Source organism: Nestor notabilis, unplaced genomic scaffold (assembly GCF_000696875.1).
Source record: "Nestor notabilis isolate BGI_N333 unplaced genomic scaffold, ASM69687v1 scaffold4286, whole genome shotgun sequence".
NCBI classification, from domain to species: Eukaryota; Metazoa; Chordata; class Aves; order Psittaciformes; family Psittacidae; genus Nestor; species Nestor notabilis.
The window spans coordinates 1-24,402 of NW_009934101.1; the positions used below are offsets into that span (position 1 = coordinate 1).

General features: G+C 40.1%; 2 protein-coding genes across 2 annotated transcripts in view; one reads left to right on the top strand and one right to left on the bottom strand.

Annotated features, from left to right (window-relative positions):
* Positions 1 to 22: 22 nt before the first annotated feature.
* On the top strand, positions 23 to 5,082 carry LOC104407779 (receptor-type tyrosine-protein phosphatase O-like; the record flags this gene model as incomplete). The annotated part of the gene is made up of 4 exons (XM_010017152.1): positions 23 to 151; positions 782 to 936; positions 2,684 to 2,819; positions 4,978 to 5,082. Coding segments are annotated over 4 exons (525 nt in total), but the record flags the coding sequence as incomplete, so codon positions are not given.
* An 8,363-nt stretch (positions 5,083 to 13,445) lies between these two features.
* Positions 13,446 to 24,402, bottom strand: part of EPS8 (epidermal growth factor receptor pathway substrate 8) — a 53,341-nt gene continuing 42,384 nt past the window's right edge. The window contains exons 17-20 of the mRNA XM_010017151.1: positions 22,551 to 22,788; positions 19,176 to 19,356; positions 18,608 to 18,737; positions 13,446 to 14,028 (exon numbers count right to left, since the gene is read on the bottom strand). Coding sequence (XP_010015453.1) covers positions 13,915 to 14,028; positions 18,608 to 18,737; positions 19,176 to 19,356; positions 22,551 to 22,788 — 663 coding nt within the window. The 3' untranslated portion in view covers positions 13,446 to 13,914. The remainder of the gene's footprint in view (positions 14,029 to 18,607; positions 18,738 to 19,175; positions 19,357 to 22,550; positions 22,789 to 24,402) is intronic.

A 24,402-nucleotide genomic window follows, 5' to 3' on the forward strand; every position in this document is an offset into this window, starting at 1 on the left:
TACAAATATATATATATTTCCTTTTCAGGTGAAATGTGATCATTACTGGCCTTTTACAGAAGACCCCATTGCATATGGGGACATCACAGTAGAGATGCTGTCGGAGGACGAGCACACAGACTGGGTTTATAGGAATTTCAGAATTAGCTATGTAAGTGATGACAGCTCCCACCTCTCCCCATGGTTTGAGTTCCTTTAAGTCTTAGAGACAAAATGTGCTGTGTTGAGAATCTTATTTCACCTGAGGCTTTTCTCATTGTAATTCTTTTTTTAATGATAATGAGTATTTTTCTAAATCTTTCCTTTACCCCTGTAATGTTGTTTTCTTCCTTTTTGTTTTGTTTTTTTTCTTCGAAACTTGAAAAGAAAACTTCTCAAGTCCAGTCTTCATTTTTTGCCAGCTGAGTTGTTTTTCATCTGTGGCAAAATGAGAAAAGAAAGACAATGGAATAGAAACAGGAAAAAAACTTAAACTTGAAAAATGCAACAGTTCTTAAGTCAAAATAAAATTGAACCACCATGAGGAAAAAAAGCACAAGACAAATCCCAAACCCAAAAAGAAGTTCATGCTGTTTTGATAATGATGTCCTGATATCCCCTGCCCTTGTTAATCAAATAGTGTGTAAATTGTTTGCCACTTTTTCGGCTGCCTTTGCATTTTTAGGCTGTATTTGGGGAAAAAAAAAACAGTACAAAGTGACAGAAAAACCTCAGTCTGACTGAGCATGACTGCCCTGTTAAAACTCCTATGAACATGCTACTGTTCTGCTTCTCCCATTAGGCTGATGAGGTGCAAGATGTGATGCATTTTAACTACACTGCCTGGCCAGATCATGGTGTCCCCACAACCAATGCTGCCGAAAGCATCCTCCAGTTTGTACAGATGGTCAGGCAGAAATCAGCAAAGAGTAAAGGCCCCATGATTATTCACTGCAGGTAAATACTTCAAGGAAATGGAGAACTAAAGGCTGTAACTCATTAAATAGATTGGAAAACCATTGGAAGCCCCAAATCTGCTCTTCCAATGACCAGAGGAGGAGATGTGCACAGAGACACACATCTGCAGGGAAGCAGCACACTGTGGCACACTGCCGGACAGACCACACCATCCATATTATGAAGTTGTGGAAATGAGAGAGCAGGGGCAGGCTCTGGGCTGGTGTAAATCGGGGTTGCCCGCTGTGCTCCTGAAGGCATTTGTTGATCACATCCAAAGAGATGACTCTGCTCTAGAAAGAAATGCCTTAGTGTCTATGGCTGCAGGCTGAAATCCCAGCCCCACTGAAGTCAAAGCAGGGGACTAATCCTTTGCTCTTAACTCAAGAGAGCCAACTCCAGTGAACAGTGCGTCTCTGTGCTGATCATCCTCCTCTAGGCATTTGGGTTTTGGTACAGGAGGTGGCATGAAGAGCACTATCCTGTGGTAGCAGTAATACCGGTATCCTAACAGTTATTTGGGTTTTTTTGTTAGTTATGATATCATACCACATTGGTTCCTGATGCAGTTCCCTTAACTAGCTTCAAACTGCTTTGTGGCTTCTCATGTGAATAGGTACTTGCAACAGGTTTCTCAGATACACACAAATAGGTGGTTTGCAAAGGATGAATACATGGGTGGAAGGGGGCGGGGGGGGAAGAATGTATTTATCAACTTCTACAGCAATTGTTCTCAACATTAAAAAGTCACAGAATTAATTTATCAATTAATGAGTCAGAAGTTCTGTTGTATTCATCTTGAAATACGGACGGTTTTCTTAAACACGGGCAAAAAAGCCCAACTTGTTTTGTGACAGTACGTTGAGCTGTGTTGAGATGAACTGTTACACTTTATTGCAAATATTTTCAAGGCTTTTCTGAAAAATATGACAAGACAGCAGAAAGAAATTTTGCTTAAGAGACACACTTCTACCCTCAGTAGTAGGTATGGTGTTGGGATGCTATATGAAATTCCATAAAACCTCTAAAGCCACACTCCTAATTAAATCAGATTTAAACATTACTTGTGAAATCACAACGCAAAGAATCATATGCACATAAGAATCTCTAAATCAAAGCAGTATGTCTTTTTTCTAGTCACTAAGCTTCTCTTTGAGGAGGATAAAGATTTTTCAGCCAAGTGGTTGCTGGCTATTTCTGTCTCTTGCTTCCAAGACAGAAGTCTAGAAGTAGACTCTTCCGGGTGGTCTGTCTTTTGAGGATGAACTTCAGTAGTGCAGTGCTTTTGCAAATCCAAGAGCTTTGCAATGTGGAAAGCTGTGGAACTGAATGGTTCAGGTTCAACTCCAGCTGCCTCTGTGCAGCAACCAGAGTCTCTACAGTTACGACTACAGCCCCTGTAGTTAGAGATGCCTCATGAAATCTTTGAGGGGAGCAGTGAAAGTAGGAAAAGCAGACAGCTATGTGTGGATGAGGATATGTATGCACCTTTTGTATGTGAGTGCATGGAGAGAAGTACAAGAAGGTGAAATAATTGGAGAACCATCCGCTCCATACATTCCGCCCAAATAATGGATGAAGAGTTGCATGGCATTAAATCCTATCTATTAACCAACCTGTCTGACCTCAGATTACCTACATCTGATTATCGCACCTGCAGGACACCTGCTTTTTGCAGTACCATTGATTTTCCTGTATGTCCCCATCGAAAAGCCTGAAATGAGATGCATGTCTCTGTGTGTTGCAGTGCTGGCGTGGGCCGAACAGGAACCTTCATAGCCCTGGATCGGCTCTTACAGCACATTCGTGATCATGAGTTCGTAGATATATTGGGCCTGGTGTCTGACATGCGGTCGTACAGAATGTCCATGGTGCAGACAGAGGTAAGATCAGTTTACTTCAACATTGTTAAAGTATCATTGGATCTATTTCATACATCTCTGTAGTGTGTTCATTTCCAGTGACTGTTGTTCCCCCTGAACACTTGACAAAATAGCTATGAGTAGATACAATTAAGTATTCATCTTCATTGCAATATTGTCATGTTATTAATCTCCTACATAGATGAGTCTGATAATATACATACAATCTCACTGATGTCTTTCTGGGGGGATGAGTTATTCTCACCTTCTGTGAAATTAATATGCAAAAAATGCATTAGAATAGATTAACATATGAAATTTTCAAACCATTTTGAAAAGAATTGAGCTTGCTGAGAGGATTAATAGCTCATGAAATGATATCAGTATTGGACAGCCATTCCGGCTTGTTCAAGAGGGTATCATCTGGCCAAGCGCAGGAACTCAAGTTACACAGTGGTAATACAAATAACAAGCAAAGCAGAGAAAAGGATTGCGAGTCTGCCAGACACCCTCCTTGCCCCTTTCACTGCCTAAATACCTACTGGGTAGGTCTTTTTCCATTTTTCTAAGTCATACTGTCAGAGTATATCATGGAAAAAAAATCACAAAATCTTTTCCTAAAGTGGAAGCAGCTTTATGCATCTGAAACCTTCCCAGTTCCTCTGCTAATGAGGGAAAGATTTCATGCCTGTTGTGCTCTTCATTGGGTAGACACAGGGTAAGCTGGCAACCTCCATATAATTGGAAGTGCCACCATCACTGTTTGCAGGCTCGGTCTGGCAGATAATTTAATGCCAAAGGTTATTGAATCCAGAGCAGAGCAAAGCAAAGAAGATCTAACTAACCCAAAGGCAGATCTGAAACCCTGATGTTGATTTCAGCTGTAACTGCTGTAGCACTCCAGAGGTGATGTAATTCTTTCTACTTTTTATTTCCTTTTTTCCCATGTACAAACTCGCTGCCTCCCTGGGGCTGGTGTCAAGGGCTGGGCTTTGGCTGATGCTGAGCTCCTGCTTCTCCAGGCAATACCTAAGTGTGGCTGCAGAGGTCACCAGGTGACACTGACACTCAGGTGCAGAGGCCACGGAGAAGGCTTTCCTTACAAAACCTGAAACCACACACAGCTCACCTGAGTTCACGTTGCCCCGCACACTAGAAACTTGGCAGTGTTTCACTGAGCAGTTTAAGAAAACAAATGGCACAGGCCCAGAAATGGGGTTAGATTAGAGAATACCCTGAGTTGAAACCAGTCCCTTCAAATTAGAGGAAATCAAGGCATTTCTGTCATCATTAATATCTCCTGGCATCAGCAGACCACTGGGAACAGGGGCCAAAATTCAGACTCAGATTTTGGGACAGCTTTTATTGCTTGAGCTCCACTCACTCCCTGTGCCTAGTGCACATAAACTTTATATAAGGATTCATCAGGGTTTACCTTCTCTCTCTTTGAAATCTAAAAGTTATCAATTAAGGTTATTCCAAATTGAATTACATGATTTAGTCTACATGATGACAATGCTTAGAAAAGTCAGGCCATAACCAAAACCAAGGATAGCCACAGTCTTGTTGCACAAAAACCTGTCCACAAATATAACAGTGCATGTAATTGACCCGACCTACTTACAGTGTCACTTACACAGAGGTTGATAACTCCCCAAATAATTAACCAACAACTGCTCTGTGAATAAAATAAGGTTTCAGCTTTTTATTTGTAAAGAAGTCAAGCACTAAGGAACATGAAGTTCGTTAAAATATTTCAGGTGCAGATGTGCCATGGATGCAATTTGTTGCACATAAAGCATTCAGGTACCTTTCTGGGAAGGAATTAATTTCAAGCAATATAAAGTAGACCCACTTTCGCTCAGATTCAATGGAATTATTATATTTTATTCTGTTCTACTCTATTCTCATCTCCCATCATCATTCAGGTTATTAGTAAGGGATTATGATGCCAGGGCAGCTCAGGTGGATTTTGTGCTTCCTCAGCTGCTGTCTGTAACAATTGCTGGCTATTATTTTGGGAGCTGACAACACACTGTACATTGAGAGGGTCTTAGGAGGGAGAGACAGAGAAGCTCTGTAGGCTGTTACTGAGAACTATCAAACTGTTTCACTGTTTGGGTTTTTGTCATGCTTTCTGAGGTGCAAAAATGCCCACTTATTTGGTTGTCTCTTCCAGGAACAATACATTTTTATTCACCAGTGTGTGCAACTGATGTGGCAAAAGAAGAAGCAGCAGTTCTGTATCAGTGATGTTATATATGAGAACGTCAGCAAGTCCTAGTTCAGAGTCACAGGTGGTAAGTAAGTCAAACAAGCCTGGCCGTGCGCCATGCCCACAGCCTCACATCCCAATTGCTCGGATGCAGCCAGCAGGCAAACATGGATATTTGCTCCAGGAGCTTTGCAGGTGGTTTGGAGCTTTCTGGGCCTCATCCCCCATGTTCACATGGACAGTGAGAAGAAAATCCCTCTAGACTCTAGCAGTACATAATCTGCTATACTTTCCATGGCACTGGAGGAGTATATTGGCTCACTCATCAAAGAAAAAGAGAATCTGGAAATCCTGAGTTGAGCCATCTAACCATTCCTTTCTACTTGTCCTAACATTCCTTACAAAGCGTAAAGGAGCGGAGGACTTTAATATCTTCAGTCAGTCTCAAGTCATTTACCAACCACCAGGTTTACAAGGCCAGCAGAGTTTTAGGGATGCTCTGGAGCACTGCTGTTTTGCTAACAGAGCTTGCTGGAAGGCGAGATGATAATTAAAATCCTCTGACATGAAACCCTGCAGATTATTTTTCATAAAATAGAACCAGGGAACAGGAAGGGTCTCAAACTGCTACTACCTTTAGCATAAGTGAAGTGACCATAGACTAATAGAACAGTTTGGGTTGGAAGGGACCTTCAAAGGTCATCTAGTCCAACCCTGCAATGAGCAGGGACATGTTCAACTAGGTCAGGTTTCCCAGAACCACATCCAGCCTGGCCTTGAATGTCTCCAGGGATGGAGCATCCACCACCTCTTTGGGCAACCTGTGCCAGTATTTCACCACTCTCATAGTAAAACGTTTCTTCCTCATGTCCAGCCTGAATCTCCCCTCTTTTAGTTTAAAACCATCATCTTGCCTTTCCACTGGGCCCCAGTGCCTGACCTGTTGCATGCGGTCCCCAGGTGCAGAGCAAAACAGATGGGTCTGACCTACTAAGAGGTTGGTGGTGGGGGTAAGCTGTGAGGATGTACATTGCCGCTGTTTAAGTCAATGAGTTTTAGCTCATTAGGTGGCAGTCGTAACACAGCCATAACCTTAGTACTTGCTTTTTGGGTGAAGCAGGAAGCTACAGACTTTAAACACAAAGTAGCTTCTCAGACAGGTGGTGGAGAGCTGGGCTGTGTGCACCAACACCAGCAGTCTCCACCGTGTGTCTGTGGCGTTGCGCATGCTCATAAAATGAACCCTGATTTGCCTTATTTTTCCTAATGTTCAGGTAGTTTACTGTCTCATCTGAGTCCCTGGTAAAAATATATACCAAGAACTGTATTGATTTCCTTTCTTATCTCTGAAGCATTCTGTTTGTTCGGTTCCAGGTGAGATCATGAAGCACACCCATCTTCCCTTGCTTCCGATTATTTTTCTGATGATGGTTTGAACAGCCAGTTATTCTGCCACAAGAGACCGCTGCTTTGCAGTACATGGACAAAGAAACTTTTACCTTTCTGAAGCACTGGGGAGACAAAGCCTTAACGAGCCTGCGGTGTCTTTCGAACTGTTTCATTTCTGGACATTTTTTTAAAATACTGGACCAAATTCAACTAAACAACATGAAGGAAAAGACACTTTATGTGCGTAATATAGATCGCTCCAGATGTTGGGTTTTTGTTTGGTACTTAGGTTTTTTTTCTGTGCAGGTTGGGCTTAAGGTTAAAGTAAGTGCAATATTTTTTTAATGGTTGACTGAAGAGCTTTCTTCATGTGTCACTGGTCTGTGCTAACGTCCATAGGAGAGCAGGCATTGTTAGTATCTAATAATACCTCATTAGTGAATAGCGAGGCATGAACATACATGAAGAAATCTGGAGATTGTGAAAAGAAAAGGGGTTGGGAGGGTGGGGGACGTTGCTGGGTACATAGATTTGACTGTTTCTTACAGCACTGATGTACATGGGGCTTGGGGGGAGCACGAGACCCAAGGAATGGACTGATGAGCAGAAATCCAAACCACGAAGCCTGAAGCTGATGCAGGCAGCTGACACTGAGCCGGGATGGTTTCGGTTCTTGACTGTGCTAGTACTAAGCAGAGGGACCACTCTTTTTGCCAACCTTTTCAGTAATGTCACTGATCAGGCTCTTGTTTTACTGAATATAATTTAAGGGCATCTGAGTTTCAAGCTGGGATACCTTAAACTCCATTACTCTATAGGATTTAACTCTTCAAGCAGTCTATGGTGCCTATACCCCTCATTTGTTTATTATTTTTAGTAAGTACTAACCCTGTGTAAAAAACATGAAGCTGATTGAGGTGAGGGGTGGGAAGAAAAATAAAAAGTGCTTTAACAGATGTAACTTTTTCTCCAAGGAATTCACTATGTTACAAAAACAAGGGTTTGGCATGTGAAGGGCTGGTTATTGCTTTATTGCTACAAGGCTGCCAAAGCATCAGTATGGATTCCTGCAGGGCCTTCGGGGTCAGGGTGGGGGGCTCTTTTCTTTTTTGCTGTCAGTTTCAGTTCTAGTCAGAATAATTAACTATATATATATTTTTTTTTGTCTTTGTATAATTCTGGTACATCATTGTGTATTGTGACATGGATGCTGTCAGAATGGATGTTGATGGCATTTTTGTAACCTGTTGCTTTGTGTCACCTCATTGGAAGTTAGCAGCAATGGTACTCAATGTAAACAAAACAAACTTGAACTGAAAGTAAACACACTGGATTGCTTACCTGTGAAGAAGTCACTATCAGCAAAACAGCAAACACACCCGCATATGCTTTATGTTCACTCATTCTGGGGTCTGCTATTGCCTGTCAGGGTTTTGGGGTGTAGTTCGGTAGCTCAGCTACTTCCAGGATCCTGATAACCTCCTTCAGATGATATTTGTATTCTTTTCTTCCAAAGAGTTATTCCACTAGCAGGTAAATAGTATATTCCTTTAACATTTACTTCACCATCATATTGGTTACAATAGGAAATTTCCTTCAAACTGTCCCATATATATTATGCAAAACTGCATAGTCTTAACATAATCGCCAAAATAAAACAGGTCCTTGTGAAGGGTACTGAAGAAACAGGACTCTACCTCTGGTTATTAAATGGGTATGATATGAATTGCCACTCCCTTCTCTTTCCATGCATCTACTATTTCTACAGTTTCCACTAGCCCAGTCCTGAAGCAGAGATGCTACTTGTCTAAATAATCTGCATAGAGGTAGCTGTCTTCAGGGAGTGGACTGCTAACAAGAAAGGCTCTTACTTCACCAGGGAGCCTCAGCTGGAGGGCTTGCCGTTTCAGTAGGAACAGCAAAGATTTGTCTGGCCTAATTTGAACAGAAGACAGCCCTATAAATGAGCACTTGGCCATTCAGACCTTGCCTCCATGCTTTTTTAAAAAACTGTATTTCAGAGTTTCATTGTATGTTTACTCAGAAAATATGTTCACATCCCTATAGACAACTAACAGGGAAAAAAAACCCACACCACCAAAAAAACAACAAAACCAAAGCAACCACAAATGTTCTTGCTTTCTCATCCACTGCCTCCTCCCTCCTGCTGGCCATTGCCCACTGAGTCTACATTTATTCTGTTCCACAGTCCAGCGTAAGTAGGTTTCTTTTAAACACCTCATGTGCACACAAAATATCACAGTGTGAGCTGGCTGTTAACAGAAGGTTGGCTGAACATGACAGGGTACAAGACTGCTGCAAAGATGCCAAAATCACATCGTTGCAAATGATACTGCCTGAATAGCCTCAATTTGCTAGACAGCTTTGGATGCATGTCAAAAATTATTCCATTTGCACAGTAACAGGTGTGTATTTTTCCTTTAATAGTTACTTAATCACAAGATCAATTACAACGAAACTCCTTCAGAAAAAACTCCTTTTCCTACCCTATATTATATGCAAAAGCTGCTTAAGTCGGTGTGTTTGGATAGCAGTGGAAACCATCTCTCCCAGACTACAAGACGTAAATAAAGCAATGCAATAGCCTGGGTGACACTCTGTTTTTCAGAAGACTCATGCAGAGTCTTTTAGCCTGACTTGACAACTCATACTTTCGGCTTTACCTTGTCACTCTCCTTGAAAGGAAGTCCAAAAGAACAATGTTTTGGACTCACACTGCATGTTGATAAGGTTTCCAGCATATGTCAAAATAAAATTCTCAAGTCACAACAGCTGTAAAGCTGCCTGAAACTTCAGGTTTTGTAATAGTTTTTTTGAACTATGGGTTTCATGCCTATAGCTCTGCTGACATTATAGATGCTCTGTACTGATCTGCTGCTCTTACAGCATCTACTGACCCAGATGTATGTAAAAGCAGCTCTGCACAGTGAGTGACCATTAATCAAAATCAGGGCAGGTTTTTCTCCTTGTTGACACATGCTGTGCATGCTGCCATGGAAGGAACAAACAAGTAAACCCAAGGAAAGGTTTCAGAAGAGCTAAGGAGTTTTTAGGGCCATGTGTGAAAAACGTCTTTCCTAGCACAGCCTGTGCAGTGTGTCCTGACATGCTCAGGTCTTCAGAACTGTTTCCTTCCATCCTCACACAAAGATGAAGAACAGGTTGGGAAGCCTTACTTGTGCTCTACTTCATTTTACATGGAGGTTTCCTCCACCTAAAGAAGATAAACTGCCCCTTGTCAAATATTCCACAGCATAATCTTAAGCACCCCAGTGGCCCTTCCCTCCATCCATTCATTAACCATCCAGTCACACCACCTTCCTCCCACTTCCAACTTTTTAAAGGGCTTGTGTGAAAACAGCAGTTTCATTCAGGCAGGCAAAAGCTGCTGCTTTCAGCCATTTGTCACAAGAAGATAACATTTAGCAATGTTGACGTGGATGGGAGGGGTTGAGCTTTGCTGCTGCTCTGACAGGCAGCAGTGGTGGCTAGGAAGCATACAGAACTCTCTTTATTTTCTTTCATCTCCTGTTTTAACCTACAATTATTATCAAAAACTAGGAGCACAGACTAATAACCTGGTACTGGATGCTGACGAAGTAGTGTAAGGCCAAAGCTACACCCTAAGCATGTAACTACAGAGAAACTGAAAAAAGATACCAAAGAGCTAAAGTCAGTTAAATAGGCACTTACTTGCAAATATTTAACATAGCTGCAGTAAAAATTCAACCTGTTTGTAAAATATTTAAACACAGAACCCAATGCACACTTACAAATTACCTTATGTTTGTAATTTCCATACATAACATTGTTGCTTGTATGCGAAGGTGGGAGGCTGAGCACAGAGATAATAACCTCAAATACTCTTGATGTATGAGACTCAATACTTGAGGCCGTTTGTTTTGTGTTTTAGACACTGCACAGACCTCGCAGTTGAGGAAAACATCATAGAAAGAATGGGCTCCTATGAACTAGTAGCCTGGCCAGAAACATGGGCTCCCATTCATAATCATGTTTCCCTTATGCATGAGGTGCAGCCCAGGAAAATAAACCTGCTGAGTGAACATAATACTGCTAGGAATCCTACTCACTCTCCACCCTGTTAAATAGGCAGACTCATTCACAGTGAAATAGTAAAGTAGTTCCTATATTACCAAACACAACTTTTCCACATCTAACAAAGCACTTTTTGACCTTTAAAAACCTGCTTTGTTTCCTTTTCAATGACACTTTTCATGTATCACAGCTTTCTAACGAATTCACGTAAAGAAAAAAAATCCTCACTGCTCAAATCCTAAAGAAAACATTTTGAATGAAACACTGCATCTTACTGCTTTCATTTAAGACACTGAAAATTTTGAAGACGGTATTTGTTTTCACTTGAGGAACCCCAAAGGAGATCTCTTCTTTTTGATTTCTACTAATTGTCAACAAGCTGAAAATTCAGAAACCATGCAGCAAAGGGGTAAAGCTCTCTGCAGTGCTTTTAACCATCGAGGAAATTCCAGCATAAAGGGAAATAGCTGCATTAATGCCATTCAGACTGTAACACAGTCATGCCATTTCTGTAACACAGAAATCATGAAGTCTAGTTCAGCAAAGTTAAAGGGTAAAATATGGCTTGAGTTGTACTTAGTAGTTAATTTTAAAAACTATGAAAGGTCATGGAAACAAGCCAACAAACCCAGCTCCAAAGCCCCCAGATTGTTCTGCTTATCCCTTAAGGCCTTTCATCTTTTCCTCCCTAGTGTCTCCAAAGGTGCCTCTGAGCACACTGACCATGTTCAAACATGTATAGAAAGAGCCAGACAAGAGGTACACAGAAACCCAGCTCCAGACAAACAGTTGTGAAGCCATCTCTTTTCTCTCAACGTTGAACATGGATGCTTCCTCCAAGACCTCCACATGCCAAACTCTGCAAAGTTCGAAGAGCTTCAGAGCTGATGCCTCCTGGACAAAAGCAAACCCTATGCTGAATGCTAGAATAAGCTTGCAGAGAATATGAATATTGGCTAAATATTTTGGTAATTGACGTTGGTATAGAGGTGTAGGTAACTACCACAATGCTTTTTATTGCATCAGCATTCAACCTGTTGGAGCGAGACCAGAAGAGGGCCACGAAATGATGAGAGATGGAGAACTTCTCCTACAAAGGCAGGCTGAGAGAGTTGGGCTTGTTCAGCCTGGAGAAGAGGCTGCTATGAGGAGACATTACAGCACCCTTCCACTACCTAAAGAAGGCCTTATAGGAAAGTTGCAGAGGGTTTTTTTTTTACAAGAGCTGGTAGCAACAGGACAAGGGGGGATGGCTTTAAACTGAAAGAGGGTAGATTTAGATTAGCTATTAGAAAGAAACTCTTAACTGTGACGGTGGTGAGACAGTGGAACACGTTGCTGAGAGAAGCTGTGGCTGCCCCATCCCTGGCAGAGTTCAAGGCCAGGTTGGATGGGGCTTTGAGCAACCTGGTCCCTGCCATGGCAAAGGGTTGCAACTAGATGATATTTAAGGTCTCTTCCAACCCAAACCATTCTATGATTGTATGATTTTCCATGAGAAAAGACAGTGACTCTAATTCTTAAATACGAAGTTTCAAAGACCTTTTAAAAAGCTTCCTACTCCTGCACTTACAAGTAATCAAGCATCTATGTAAGAGTAGCTTCCGATCTTCATTTTCTTCGTCATTCACCCTCCAGTGTAGAGGACTGCTGTACATGAAATACTCTTCAGGTAAGGTATGGATGTTTACTAGAGAGGGTAAGGAACAGGAAGTTTTACATGTGAATCAGAGAATACATCAAGCCTTTGGAAGTCTGGTTTTGACCTTTAACTGTAGGACAGGCAGTGAGACAAACAATCTTCCCCCCTAAAGCTATGTATATAGTATGAATGGATGCAGTTACTCAGGTATGCTGGTTCAAATGTTTCCTACTGGGAGAAAGCAACTGAGAATCACCATTCCTTTCACTGAGTATAACAAGATTCCATTTCTTAGGGATTGCTATGGCAGTTGGAATCTTCCGTTTGGGATTTTTCACTTCTCGACCCATTTCAGGATAAGACTACATTTAAATGACAGGTGTAGAACCTACGCGCTTTTCACAGGCATAAAGAATACATATTAAATGTAAAAATATATATAGACATGTAACCAGCACTTAGAAGTAGCATTTGCAGGGACATTTACAATAAATGGCACTAAACACGTTTATTAAGATTTTAATTTTCCTTTTATGAAAAATGAATAGGATTCTTCTTTCCCTTGAACACAGAGGAAGAACAAACTAATGGCAAAAATCAAGAACACTTTCGTATTTCAATACCATCTTTGTAGCCACAAAGATACAACTATTTAACAGACAAGAAATACTATTTATTGCAGACTTTAAGCTGATTCATGTGAAAAAGGCACTATGACACTTAATCAAACTAGATGATTAAATTTGTCTAAATTAAGTGATATTATATATTATATATAATACATATATTATATATAAAATCACATGACCATGTGAAATAACAGAATATTTTGTGACAATAATCATTGGATCTTCAAAAAATAATATTTGCTGGAAGTAATGTTTCCTTTTCTTCCCCTTTTGCCTCCAGGAATCCACTTTTCAAAAAGGTTACATTTATAAAGGAACAATAGCTTTTTACATAAGGAAAACCTGATATCTGGGATCAACACACAGAGAAGTCTAGATTATACACTGCTCTTTTGATGGGTTAAGTTACAGACAAAAAAAATGAAAGTATATTGAAAAAAAGTATTGTGAATTGTTTCATGGCTACCTACAGCAGATCTGATCACCTCTTTGAGCTGACTTGAGTTACTATTTTCTAGTTATTCCTTCATGTGCAGTATTACAGTTCATCACAGATGAAGTATTGATAAAATCAAGGTACACAGTATTATTTTGCTATAAACAGCATCATTAGTAACAAAACATCTTGGGAGTGATGCAAGAAAGATTCATTCTATGTTGGGCTGCTGTTCATTCTCTAAACATTTCCTCTCTGATTACTGGCATCAACGGCTTAAGTAAACATCCTGCAGCCAAATGCATGACAAGAAAAACTAAGCCAAAAAGACATAACTGCACATTACAGCAAGAGATCGGATTCAGAATCTTATTATTACTGAAGGGTTAAAATGTTTTTTAGTTGCTGCCTTAACTCTCGTATGAATCACAAAGACATCTTCCACTTTGTCATATAATTCCATCAAGCCAAGACTCATTTGTGGGTGTGAATGAGTCATGGGTCAGTATTTTCACCTGTCAGGAACCTCCATTGAATTTCTCAGCTGTTCATTTTTAACAATGAGAAGCCAGCAGCAGGGAATTCTGTGGAGACTACTGTAAGTTTTCTTTATGGTGGCTAGTTATGTTTACATAGTATAGTAAGACACTCCTCTTCACTGCTTCCTAAAGCAAAGCTGGATGATACAATGCTATGGACAATGGAATTAAGGAAAAGAGAAAACACATTTAGTGGCTGCTTCCTTCATCAAAGGACTCCACACCTGAATCTGTGGCAGCTGCACTGATTTTTTCTTGTCGTCTTCTCATAATTTCTTGCAGCTCTGAACTACCACTGTTAGCCTACAAACAAATAAAAAAAAGAGTTTATTTGTGGTTTTGACACGTGATGAAGTTCCTCTGCCAACATTTTGCCATTTGAACAATTTAACTCACCTTGCAGCTCCAGAACTGAAAATGTCCCAAGAATCTGATTAAATAACATTTGAAATAGGAAAGTATTTACACTATCCTTAAACATGGACCCCAAAAAAACCTATTAAAACTGTCAGCTTGCCTTTCAGCACTGCTGAGCATCTTTACTTCTCATACAAGCCCCTGGAAGTTTTGGATATTTATGGGGTGAAATATGGCTTCAATAAGAGCAGGGTTAAAACTCAGCAAGTTTTTAGGATTCCACCCCTGAGTACTTAAAAATCACATTAATCATGTTTGGCAGTTAAAGCACATAAACCCTTGAGGGGTTTAGATTTACGTAAACACAAAATTCATACATGCACATGGATTTCCATAGCCAAGGCCTAAGTAAGGACCCAGTCTTTGTATCTCACAAGACACAATACACCTTCAGGCGTTTGCTGTTCAGAGACACAGGTTTCAAACTTGGAGCATGGTATTAAGTATTGAATCATATTACTATATTCGCAACAGTGAAGTACTGTGAGGACAAGGCTTTTTTTCACCTTTCCAGGTGAAAAACATGTCTGCTGACCAAGTCGCAAACATATTGCTTTGACAATGTAAATGAAGTTATTAGCAAGGCCAGGGTACACATCCACTAGAGCACAACTTCCAAAGTGTGCATGACTTTGAATAAAACTAGAGGATTATAATGCTAGTGTGTTATTTGGCTATGACATGACCTTCCAAGCCTCAAAACTAGCTTCCAAAATAGGCTCTGAATAAGGAAGCAGGATTGTGAAGGGGAAAATCCTTCAACTGATCTAAACTCTGAAAATTTAACCAATTACATAAAATTTAATTTAGATTTATCTAATTCCACTACCTGGCAGACAGGTTAGGTGTCTACAGGGAGGGAGGCTACAATGCTTCTAGGCAAATTACCATTGCTCTCTTCTCCCAGAGTGGAAGGGCAAAGCAAGGGGTTTATAATTTACTCTCTGAAGGTGAGAGAGCAGTTTTGTCTTCATTCACCTTGTCCTTGGCCACTTGGTTTCAGATACACAGCAAGCGTAGCAGTCACCCATTACTGAAGTCACGCATAAAAAGCATCAGCAGATACCCAACAGCATGCTCGATCAGATGTCATGTAGAAATATTTTTCTGAAAAGGACTGAGCAGCTGGGCTGAAAGTTTACCTTCCTGATAACATCAATAACAACATGACTGATGAGCGTGAAACGCTGCTCAACAGACCAAACTGCAACATATCACATAGCATGGCATGACAGGCGCATCCTACCCAGAGGCAGGGTACAGCATCACTACGTAGCCTATTGTTGTTCTTAGCAATATAGTTTTTGGAACAGGCTGCTAGACCTTGGCCCCACTGATTTTCCCAGCTTAGCCTCTAACCAGATCATGGCTCCAGCATTCAACCCCACTTCTGTGTCTGGGCTGGTGTCAGAGAGAATAAGCTATTTTTCCAGGCAATTTGATACTATTAGACAGAAACCATTACCAGTTCTAAAGCAATGTGTGCCCATGCTTCCCACTGATGGAGTGTTAAGACAATAACAAGGTGGACCTGAAGTGTTCCCTTCTGGAGATGACAAAGGTGGTGTTCAGGATACTGCGTCTCTATGCTTATCTTCTGTGGCACTTTTCAAAACCAGAGCTTGAAATGCTCAACAAAAGTTAAGGAAATGGACACGTAAAATCCCATAATCATGGACACTCTTCATACTTTCACTTTGCAATGAAAAAATAAAACCATATATATGACCAGCAAAGCTGCTGTAATGCACAAGGTGAACTCCAACTCTCTGGAGCAGCCCCAAAAAACAGATCCAAGAGGGATACTTTGGTCAGTACAGAGTATGGCACATCCCACCTCCTCCTGAGACACTGCTGCTTGCCACCACCATTTCTTCTGGCAGAATGGAGGTGTGTGGCCCTGGCTGTGTTCAGCTCTCTCTGTCAAGTTGACACACCAGTCTCGGTTAGAGTTATCTTTCTGCTTTTGCTTGGCCAGGCCCAAGCAAGCTGGTAAGCCCCAAACACCTTCCTTGTACTTGCAGTCTGTTACTTGGTCATGTTTATACAGGGCCACAAAACTCCATAAGAAATCTTGCTTCCTTGTACATTTTAAACTCTGGTGTGATTCAGGGTTAAATGGAATTACCATGAAAAAAAAAGTAAAACCATTCAAAGTATGCTATTTTTTTTTTTTTTTTTACTAAAATTTTAATAGAATTTTTACTAAATTCCAACAATAATTGGAATTCCATTACAAAATACTGACTTCATCTGCCTGAGGTAGAAAACACTAGAAGGAAAATTGCAGATGCATAAAGGTGAAGTTCTGGTTGTCCGTATTTGGGAATGCAGCCCCAAAGCTGAGAGGCAGGCCTTTCACTGGCTTGCAGAAATGGCATGAATCCAGAAACACTTGTGGAAGATCCCAAGAAGAAATAACAAATAAGGATGAGGCATGAAGTTCAGTAATACTAGAGAGTATGTGGGTTTGCTCTGTCTCTGGCTATTATTGCTATTTGTACTTAACACCCAGGACCTTAACTGCAAGATGACACCACCATAAAGGATGCCAGAGCACTTCATGAAAATTTATCACTGATTAATCATGTAGGACAATAACAGTGGTCAAACCTATAACCCAGCAACAGCTTGTAAAAAGCATTCAACTGTAAAATAGGCCTGACACTGGTACAAGTATGTGTGTGCTGAAATGGTTCTGTAATTGACAGTGTTTTGAGTTTCAGCAGTAAGAACATAGCCCTGTTTGGAACACAGAAGCTCATCTTTGCTTGGTCACGTGTAGACATTTTGGCTGCAATACTCATTCCTATAGCTTCTCTTAAACACAGACAGCCTTCCTAAGCCCTGCAACTTGAAATATGGTAGGGACAGAAAGGAAGATGCAACTTAATGTTTTGGGTAACTCGGCAAACATCAGGCTAAAGCAATCGGGAATTGCATAAATTCTGGAATTCATCAGTTAAACCTCAAATAAATGAGAAAGAAAGAAATATTTCAATTATATTTTCACTAACAAAATCCAATGACTTTGTTAAACTCTCGGTATCTGTTTGTTAACACTTGTAGAGAATTTATTAGACAAGTTTTGACTGCTCCGTTTCCTGCAGAGCAAGACCTAGACAAGCCAAGCATAACAACAGCATGGAGTGAAAAAGAAAGGAGACTTCTATGATCCAGTGCATCCCTGCTTTTCAAACCAACTTCCACCACGTAGGCACTTCCTTCTCACTGTACAGAAGCCTTACAAGACTGAAATAAGGTATCTGACATTCCAGAAAAGTTGAAGAATACACATATATCTCCACTAGGAAATGATGGATTGCTCTGGACTGTAGCAACGTACATTCCTAAGAATGAAAGCAACATGTTTCTCCCTCTCACAGGAAAACAGAGCTTGAGGAAGAGAACAAAGCAATTTTAACAGTGTTAGAAAGCAATGCTCTCTGATCCATACTGATCAGGTAAACTGTAAAATATGCATCATCTTAAACTTGTATTTAAAAATATATCTGGTAGTTAAAGCTTAAAATAATTTAAGACAGACAGTCCCCAGCTTCATGAGGGGCTAGAAACATACTTTAAACTTCTTCCAGATTTTATTTTAAACAGGATGTGAAGAATATAGCTTCTCATTTGGGTTAGCCTCACCTCTAGACAATAGAGTCCATTTCTCCACTTGCCACAGCAAGTTTAAAAAATAATAATAATAAAAAGTAGATGCACCTGCAGTTCTCCTGGTTTAAAATTAGCATGCATTCTCCCTAACACAACTCTGTATACAGGCTTACAAGGTGTTTGTGTTTAAGGCACAATACTACTACAATTAAAGCAAACTGCTACAGAGCAATGAATAGAGAGATAGAAGACTTTTATCCTTAGCTCAACAACTCAGCTAGCAGTGTTGAATGCGTTTTCCCCCACTAAGGAACACACCAATACAGATGCCCCAGCATTGACCTGAATGGCCTTAAAATTCAACAGTGAGCTCATGCTACCACTTTCTCATATCTAATAAAAAAAGTCTCCTCTAAAAATACAAAGCAAAACTAACTCATTACCACCAAAAGTACTAGGATGACCTGTTTGTCCAAGTCCAGGCAGAGCAAGAAGCAAGAAAAAGGGCAGTTTATGCTCTCCTATTGTTTTCCCCAAAGCTCTTTTCAGCTCATTTTGTCTTCCTACAGCCCGACTACAGTGCACAATGTCTTAAACTTGAGTTTAAGTTAAACCATGCACTTTTTCTAACGCTTTGTGGACCTTTTTACACGCAAGAGATCCCACCTGATGTTCTGATGGCTGAATAATGTTTCAACGTATTAATACTTCATAACTCAAGTACAAATAACGCTTATCAATGCCATGGGAACTGAGAAAAAAACAGCTGTCTCACAGAAAGAACTATTTACCTCTAGGTTCAAAAGTGGCAGCCCAGCCTCAGGTTAGTAAGAAGGGTTATACATACCTCTAAGGCAGATTTCTGTACCGTAATTTGGCTGTAGACTCGAGACCCTTCTGGGCAAACAGTCCTCAGTTCCTCTTTATTGAGGGAGAAAAGCTGAGCACCCGTCAGCACACCAAGGCTGTTGACAGTCCTGAGGTCACACCAAGGGAACAAACAGAGAAAAGCAAAAATACACTAGTCAAGAGAGAGTAGTAGATTGTCTTCTACCCACATTATCAGGTAGGAATACTAAATCAAGACAAATCTTTATGCAACAGGACTCAATAAGTCAATTCAGTACCTGTTATAAAAAGTACCTTTTGGTGGAGGTTAATATATAGGTTTTTTTCTCTAAATATATCTGTATCTCTATAGATCTATAACAACATTGATATAGTGTGATACATATATATATGCATATATACAGAAATATATATATGTACAATGTAAAAAGAAATTCTTTTTTCCAAGGGTGCAGCTGAGATGTCTTGAGAAGGCTGCTTCATTTTAAAAAGTGGACAGACCACATCCTAATTACTGACAGGAAGATAATTTTGAGACATTTTCTTACAGTTTCCCTCAAACTTACACTGGGTTGAATCCCTTAGACTGCAACCATGCTTTCACATCCTCAGGTGAAGAATCGTAAGTGATGTTAACTACTGGAATGTTTGGTCGTGGCACATGGAACTTCCTCTGGGCAGCACTCCGGCCGATGGTGAGCCGGTGAACAAGTTCATCCTGCACCTCCTCCATCTGCGATTTCCTGCCTAGAAAGAGAGATATGCCCCAGAGGAGTTATTCTCAAGGTTGCTTTATCAAAGACAGGTCATTTCTTTTACTTCAATTTAAATTTTAAACTTTTTTTTCCTTTAAAGATTCACTCACTAGATCTCATTAAATTATTCTTCTCCTAGAGAAAACTTCAATATTCCCACTACTCTCTTTGCAAAACAAAGAAAAAAAACCCCACGAACCCCAAAATTCAACTGAGACCCTAGAAAGAGGAGATGTTGCAGAGGCATAGATCAGTCTGACAGCACCCAAGCTGTAGAAGAAAATGAGCACAGAGGGTTACTCAATTGTCATAGTCTGCGATTCTTCCAATAGAATTATGTTGTTATAAAAATGGAAACAAAAAATATGAGAAAGAATATAAGACTGCTCACACTCTGGATAAGCAGCACTTTCTACAAGAATTTTAGTTTGTAGTGTATTTTTAGTGCAAATCAATGTAGGAAAAAAAATTTCTTGCTGCTGACACACATCGCCTTACATCTAATAAGCTATTATAGGTATCGAATTTTTGAAGGGGTTTTAAGAAATCTGAATGCACTCCAAGCCTGGAGTGACTGGTTAGCTGAAACTATGCCACACTTCACTTTAAAAAAGAAAAAAAAAAACAAGAAAAAGAAAAAAGAGAAGAAAAACATTATTTGGTCTCACCAGACACACAAGAATTGGGCAAAAGCTTTGTTGGGTTTTTTTTTATTAAACAAAACTGCACAAACTCGCTATCTCACAGAACCCATTTGTCTGAAGAACTTAGTTCATTTGCTCACCATTAGCAGGCAACAAACTGAAGCGCTTTTCATGAATTTCAATAAAATCAGTTATAACAACAGTGATTTTTTTTCACATGCATATAAAAGCTTCTGTGGAAAATTTCACAAGAATGGGTAGAATACAAAAGGGTATACGTATCTTCTGGGGCACAAAGAAGGTACTGATTTAGCACAGTTAAACTCTTCATGCAGTAGCTCTGGAATAACTATAAAAATCCTTTGACACATAACTTTAAATTACCACAAAAATTCTCAGGGTTTTCTTAGCAAGATATTTTAAATCATCTTTATTCAATCTTTTCACTTTAATACACACACAGTAACTACAGCACCTGCTCTGATGCACTCAGATTTCAAAAGCTATTCCTCTTCTCCCATTACACTGATAGCAACAGAAGAAAATGACCATAACTCCAACATGAAAAAACTGTAAGTCAGCAAAAATGTTTCTTTCTCTACTTTCCTTTTCAATCCCCCTAAAACCTCTGCAAGGACCAACATCCCTAGCCAGTTAGACAACTAAAAACAAGCTTTACATAGGCTTTTAGGATTTTCTTTTTAATCACTACAAAAAAGAAAAATCCTTGGTTTAGCCATTTTCTTCTTTCTTTTACAAAATAGCCCTAGGTTGAAAGTAGAAAAAGTGTATCTAGTAAAATATTTCAGGCATTTGGGCCCTATTGTGTTGGCTTATTTCCCCCCAGAGTGTGAATCAGAAGCCAAAATGAGATGTGTTCAGTGATACGTGAAGGTCTGAGACAGGATATAGAAGTAAAGCCTTCAGGCAATGTTATCAAAGCATGCACCAGTTTCTTTTCCAAAACAGGAAGAGAGCAAGAAAACTGCTATCTTTCTTCTATTTACACAGATTTTGAAAGACTTACGTTTTATCTAGACTTAGACTGTTTCAAAAGATAAATATTTAGCTGTTAGATAACAGATTCCTACTGTTGTTAGAGCATTATCATAAACAACGAAGGTATCCTCGGTGTGAAGGTACTACATCGTGTGTTCTCTGCAGGGTTCAGGTAGGTACTTAATGTATGGGCAGGGCTGCCTATTAACTGGGCTCCCAGTAGGGCACAGGAGCTCTCGTGCATGGCCTAGGGCCTCAGCAGAGATTGAGAGGGCAAGAAATGTCTTGTAACCACTTAGACTACAGCAACCCTTCACACCTCACACTCTGTATCTGAAGCCAGGATGGTCTTCACATTTTCCATCAGTAATGAATAGAGAAGGCCATCACAGATACAAAGGAACACCTGCTACAGCATGCAAAGTCCTTCTTACATGGAAATAAAATCATCATTTGTGTGTGAGAGAGAGAGAGAGATTCACCCTCATTTTCTACATCTTCTATAAATAAAAGCAGAAACCCAAGCAGTTAAGTAACAAACTGCCCAAAACAGGACAAAGCCAGAAGCTGGCCCTACCGTTTCCTTGGGAAGCAGGAGTGAAGCCTGTTCCTCCTGCCAGGCTGCTCTCCATTCATAATTTCCAGCCAGCCAATCTGTTAGGTGAAAGGACTAAAAAGGTCCTAGAGCCTTCCTAAAAAGCTATAAGAAATGCTTGCCTGCATGTTCCAGTTATGTTTAAGACGAGCAATCACATTGCTTCAAGTGCATTTAGTACAGAAAATACTGATTAAATAAGTTCTCCCAACTTAACTTGCTTTTCAGTCAATACAGAGTAGAAGCCTCAGCATCAGTTAGACTTCATGTTTACAAGGCAGCCTTAATCAGAACTTTTCATGACTGCCACACACTGCTGGATGCAGGTTGTCATGCTTTTCCACCTAAAGGGCTACAGAGTATGTAGCCACAACAAGGACACAAAAGTTTGCTCAATGGTCTGCCAATCGCTGATGCTTTAACCAAACTAAGGGAACCTGATTATGAGACGAATCTCCAACAACACTAATACAGCATGGTTACTGTGCATCAGCCAGACTTGTAAGTCTTCTTGCAAGCCTTGGATACATGTTTCAGAATGGTGCAAATGCCCTAGAAATATGGATGACCATGGACAGAAGTGTTAAAACCAGCCTAACTGATTTTAAATGCAATTTAGATTGTAATGTGGCAGTGAGTTCAGGTGGATCACATTCATCAGCCAGAATACCAGCATGGGCATTTACAGTGTAGAGAAAACCACAGTGATTCATAAAAAGATGCGATTTAGGACTGGGACAAGTGTAGAAGTGTTTTGCCCCTATCTACCACTGTGATTAGCGAGGGTCAGAACACATACATAGAAAATTTGTATTTTAAACATAGGGTTAAAGGTAAATATTTCAAAAACATTCATCTGAAACACAAGGTTTTAAGGAATTTAAGGATGAAGCAAAACACAGAGAAGTGGAAGAAATATTTTTTTCCTTGTTTCCTAGACAAACTTACGATCCACGGGAACTTGCTTCTGCCTCTGGGTGTCTCGTGCAACACTACCACCACTGTCACTAGAGGTGCTGCTTTGACGACTGATGGCTGCTGGCGCTTTGGGCATGGGAACTGGTATAGGTGCTGGTGTGCTAGGAGGAAGAGGAACAGCCACAGGGACAGGAGCAGGTGTTGGAGGTGGCGAAGGAGTAGCAGGAGCTGGGTCAGGTTGCTTTGCAATATAGTCTGTCCTTTGTTTCTGAAAAGATGCAGAGAGACTCAGTTCAACAACAGTCTGGACATCAGACAAACAGGTTTCTGCAGAAAACGCTGGGATGCTTTGCACCAACTGATTTCATTTATTACACAAAGACATCTCACTTGCTAGATATAGCTCCAAAACTTGCCAAAATTTGATTTGGCTTCAATTTCCTTCTCCTTGGGGCACAAAACTTACAAGCAATGGCATCATGTGAAATATGTTTCTTTCCTTCAAACGAACGAGTTCTATAAACTAAATTGTTTCTAAATCCCAAACTTCTATGCCCTGGCACTTTTAAACAACTTCCAAAATTTTTGAATTGCTGGACTTCATCACTACAAAAAATGTATATTTTAGAGATGTTATGTAAAAAATAGTGAAAAATGAACATATCCAGCCACACCTAAGCCTGACTAATGGTTTAACTTACAAACATCACTGGGTTGGGCTAACACATTGTTTCTTGAGCTGTAAGCACCATTTAAAAGATTCCTGCTCCTCCTACCCATTCAGTTGTGCCTTTTTAGCTACTTGTGTGACCACTATATGCCACCTCAATGTAATAATCTAATTAAAAAACCCCAACCCCCAAGCTCCACAACTCTTGGAATAGGACTGTTGTTTCTTTTCCTCCACCTTCTTACACAACGTTCTAACAACATGCAAGTTAGCTTGCTGCTATTAACTAGGTAGCAGGTGCCTCAAAAATAATTTTGGGGAATAATTTTTCTCTTTCTTTGCCTTTAGAATGGCACCAGTCGCAGGAAGACATGTATTTTTCCAAAGCAATCCCAATGACGGACAAGCCCAGAAGCTCATAAGCTACCTATGCTACTCTTCTTTCAAACAGTTCAAACTCTGCATCTCATTTTTTTAACAGTGCTCCCTCTCCACGGTTTGGGATTAACACATCTTGAAAGTTTAATACTGAAGTTTGTTTGCTCAATAGGAATGCCTCATTTCTTAGTTATGAGAAGTCTGCTTACTTTAGTATGAAAATAGATGAGTACATTCCCCAAATTCATTACTTCTTCCTGAAATACCTTTCCCCATTTCCCTGGAGGCAGAGGGTTTATGGCAGCTCAATTCGGGAAATATTTGTAGGAGCCATATGTTAGACATTGAGCAGCAAATCACTGCCCTGACAACAAACTTTCATTAAATGTGAGCAACTGCCCTTACACAGGATTCCCCAGCTCAGTAAGTCTAACTGATGGACAAGGCATTTTGTAGTCAATGTAAACTGGGACCATTACAGCTAAGCTATGCTGAGTTACACCAGCAGAAAGCTTATCCCATCAGTTTCTATGGCCAGTCAATTAAGCCTAGGAAAAAAAGTCTTTTGCTTCCCTTAGATAATTTTCATGTAAACTGAAGCAAAAGTATAGTCTTGAAATACATTCTCCATTAAACCTTTGGGTTGTTTTTTTTTTCCTTAGCATTTAGTAATTCAAAGGTTAATGCAAAGTTCATCTCAATTACTTTGTGTCCACTTTGTGCAGTGCATTGTGAGGAGATTTTTAAAAAACCCAAAATTGGGTTGATTCACTTTTCTGTGAATCTCTAGTACTTGAATGTTACAACAATAAATATTTTTTACATGTCAAATGC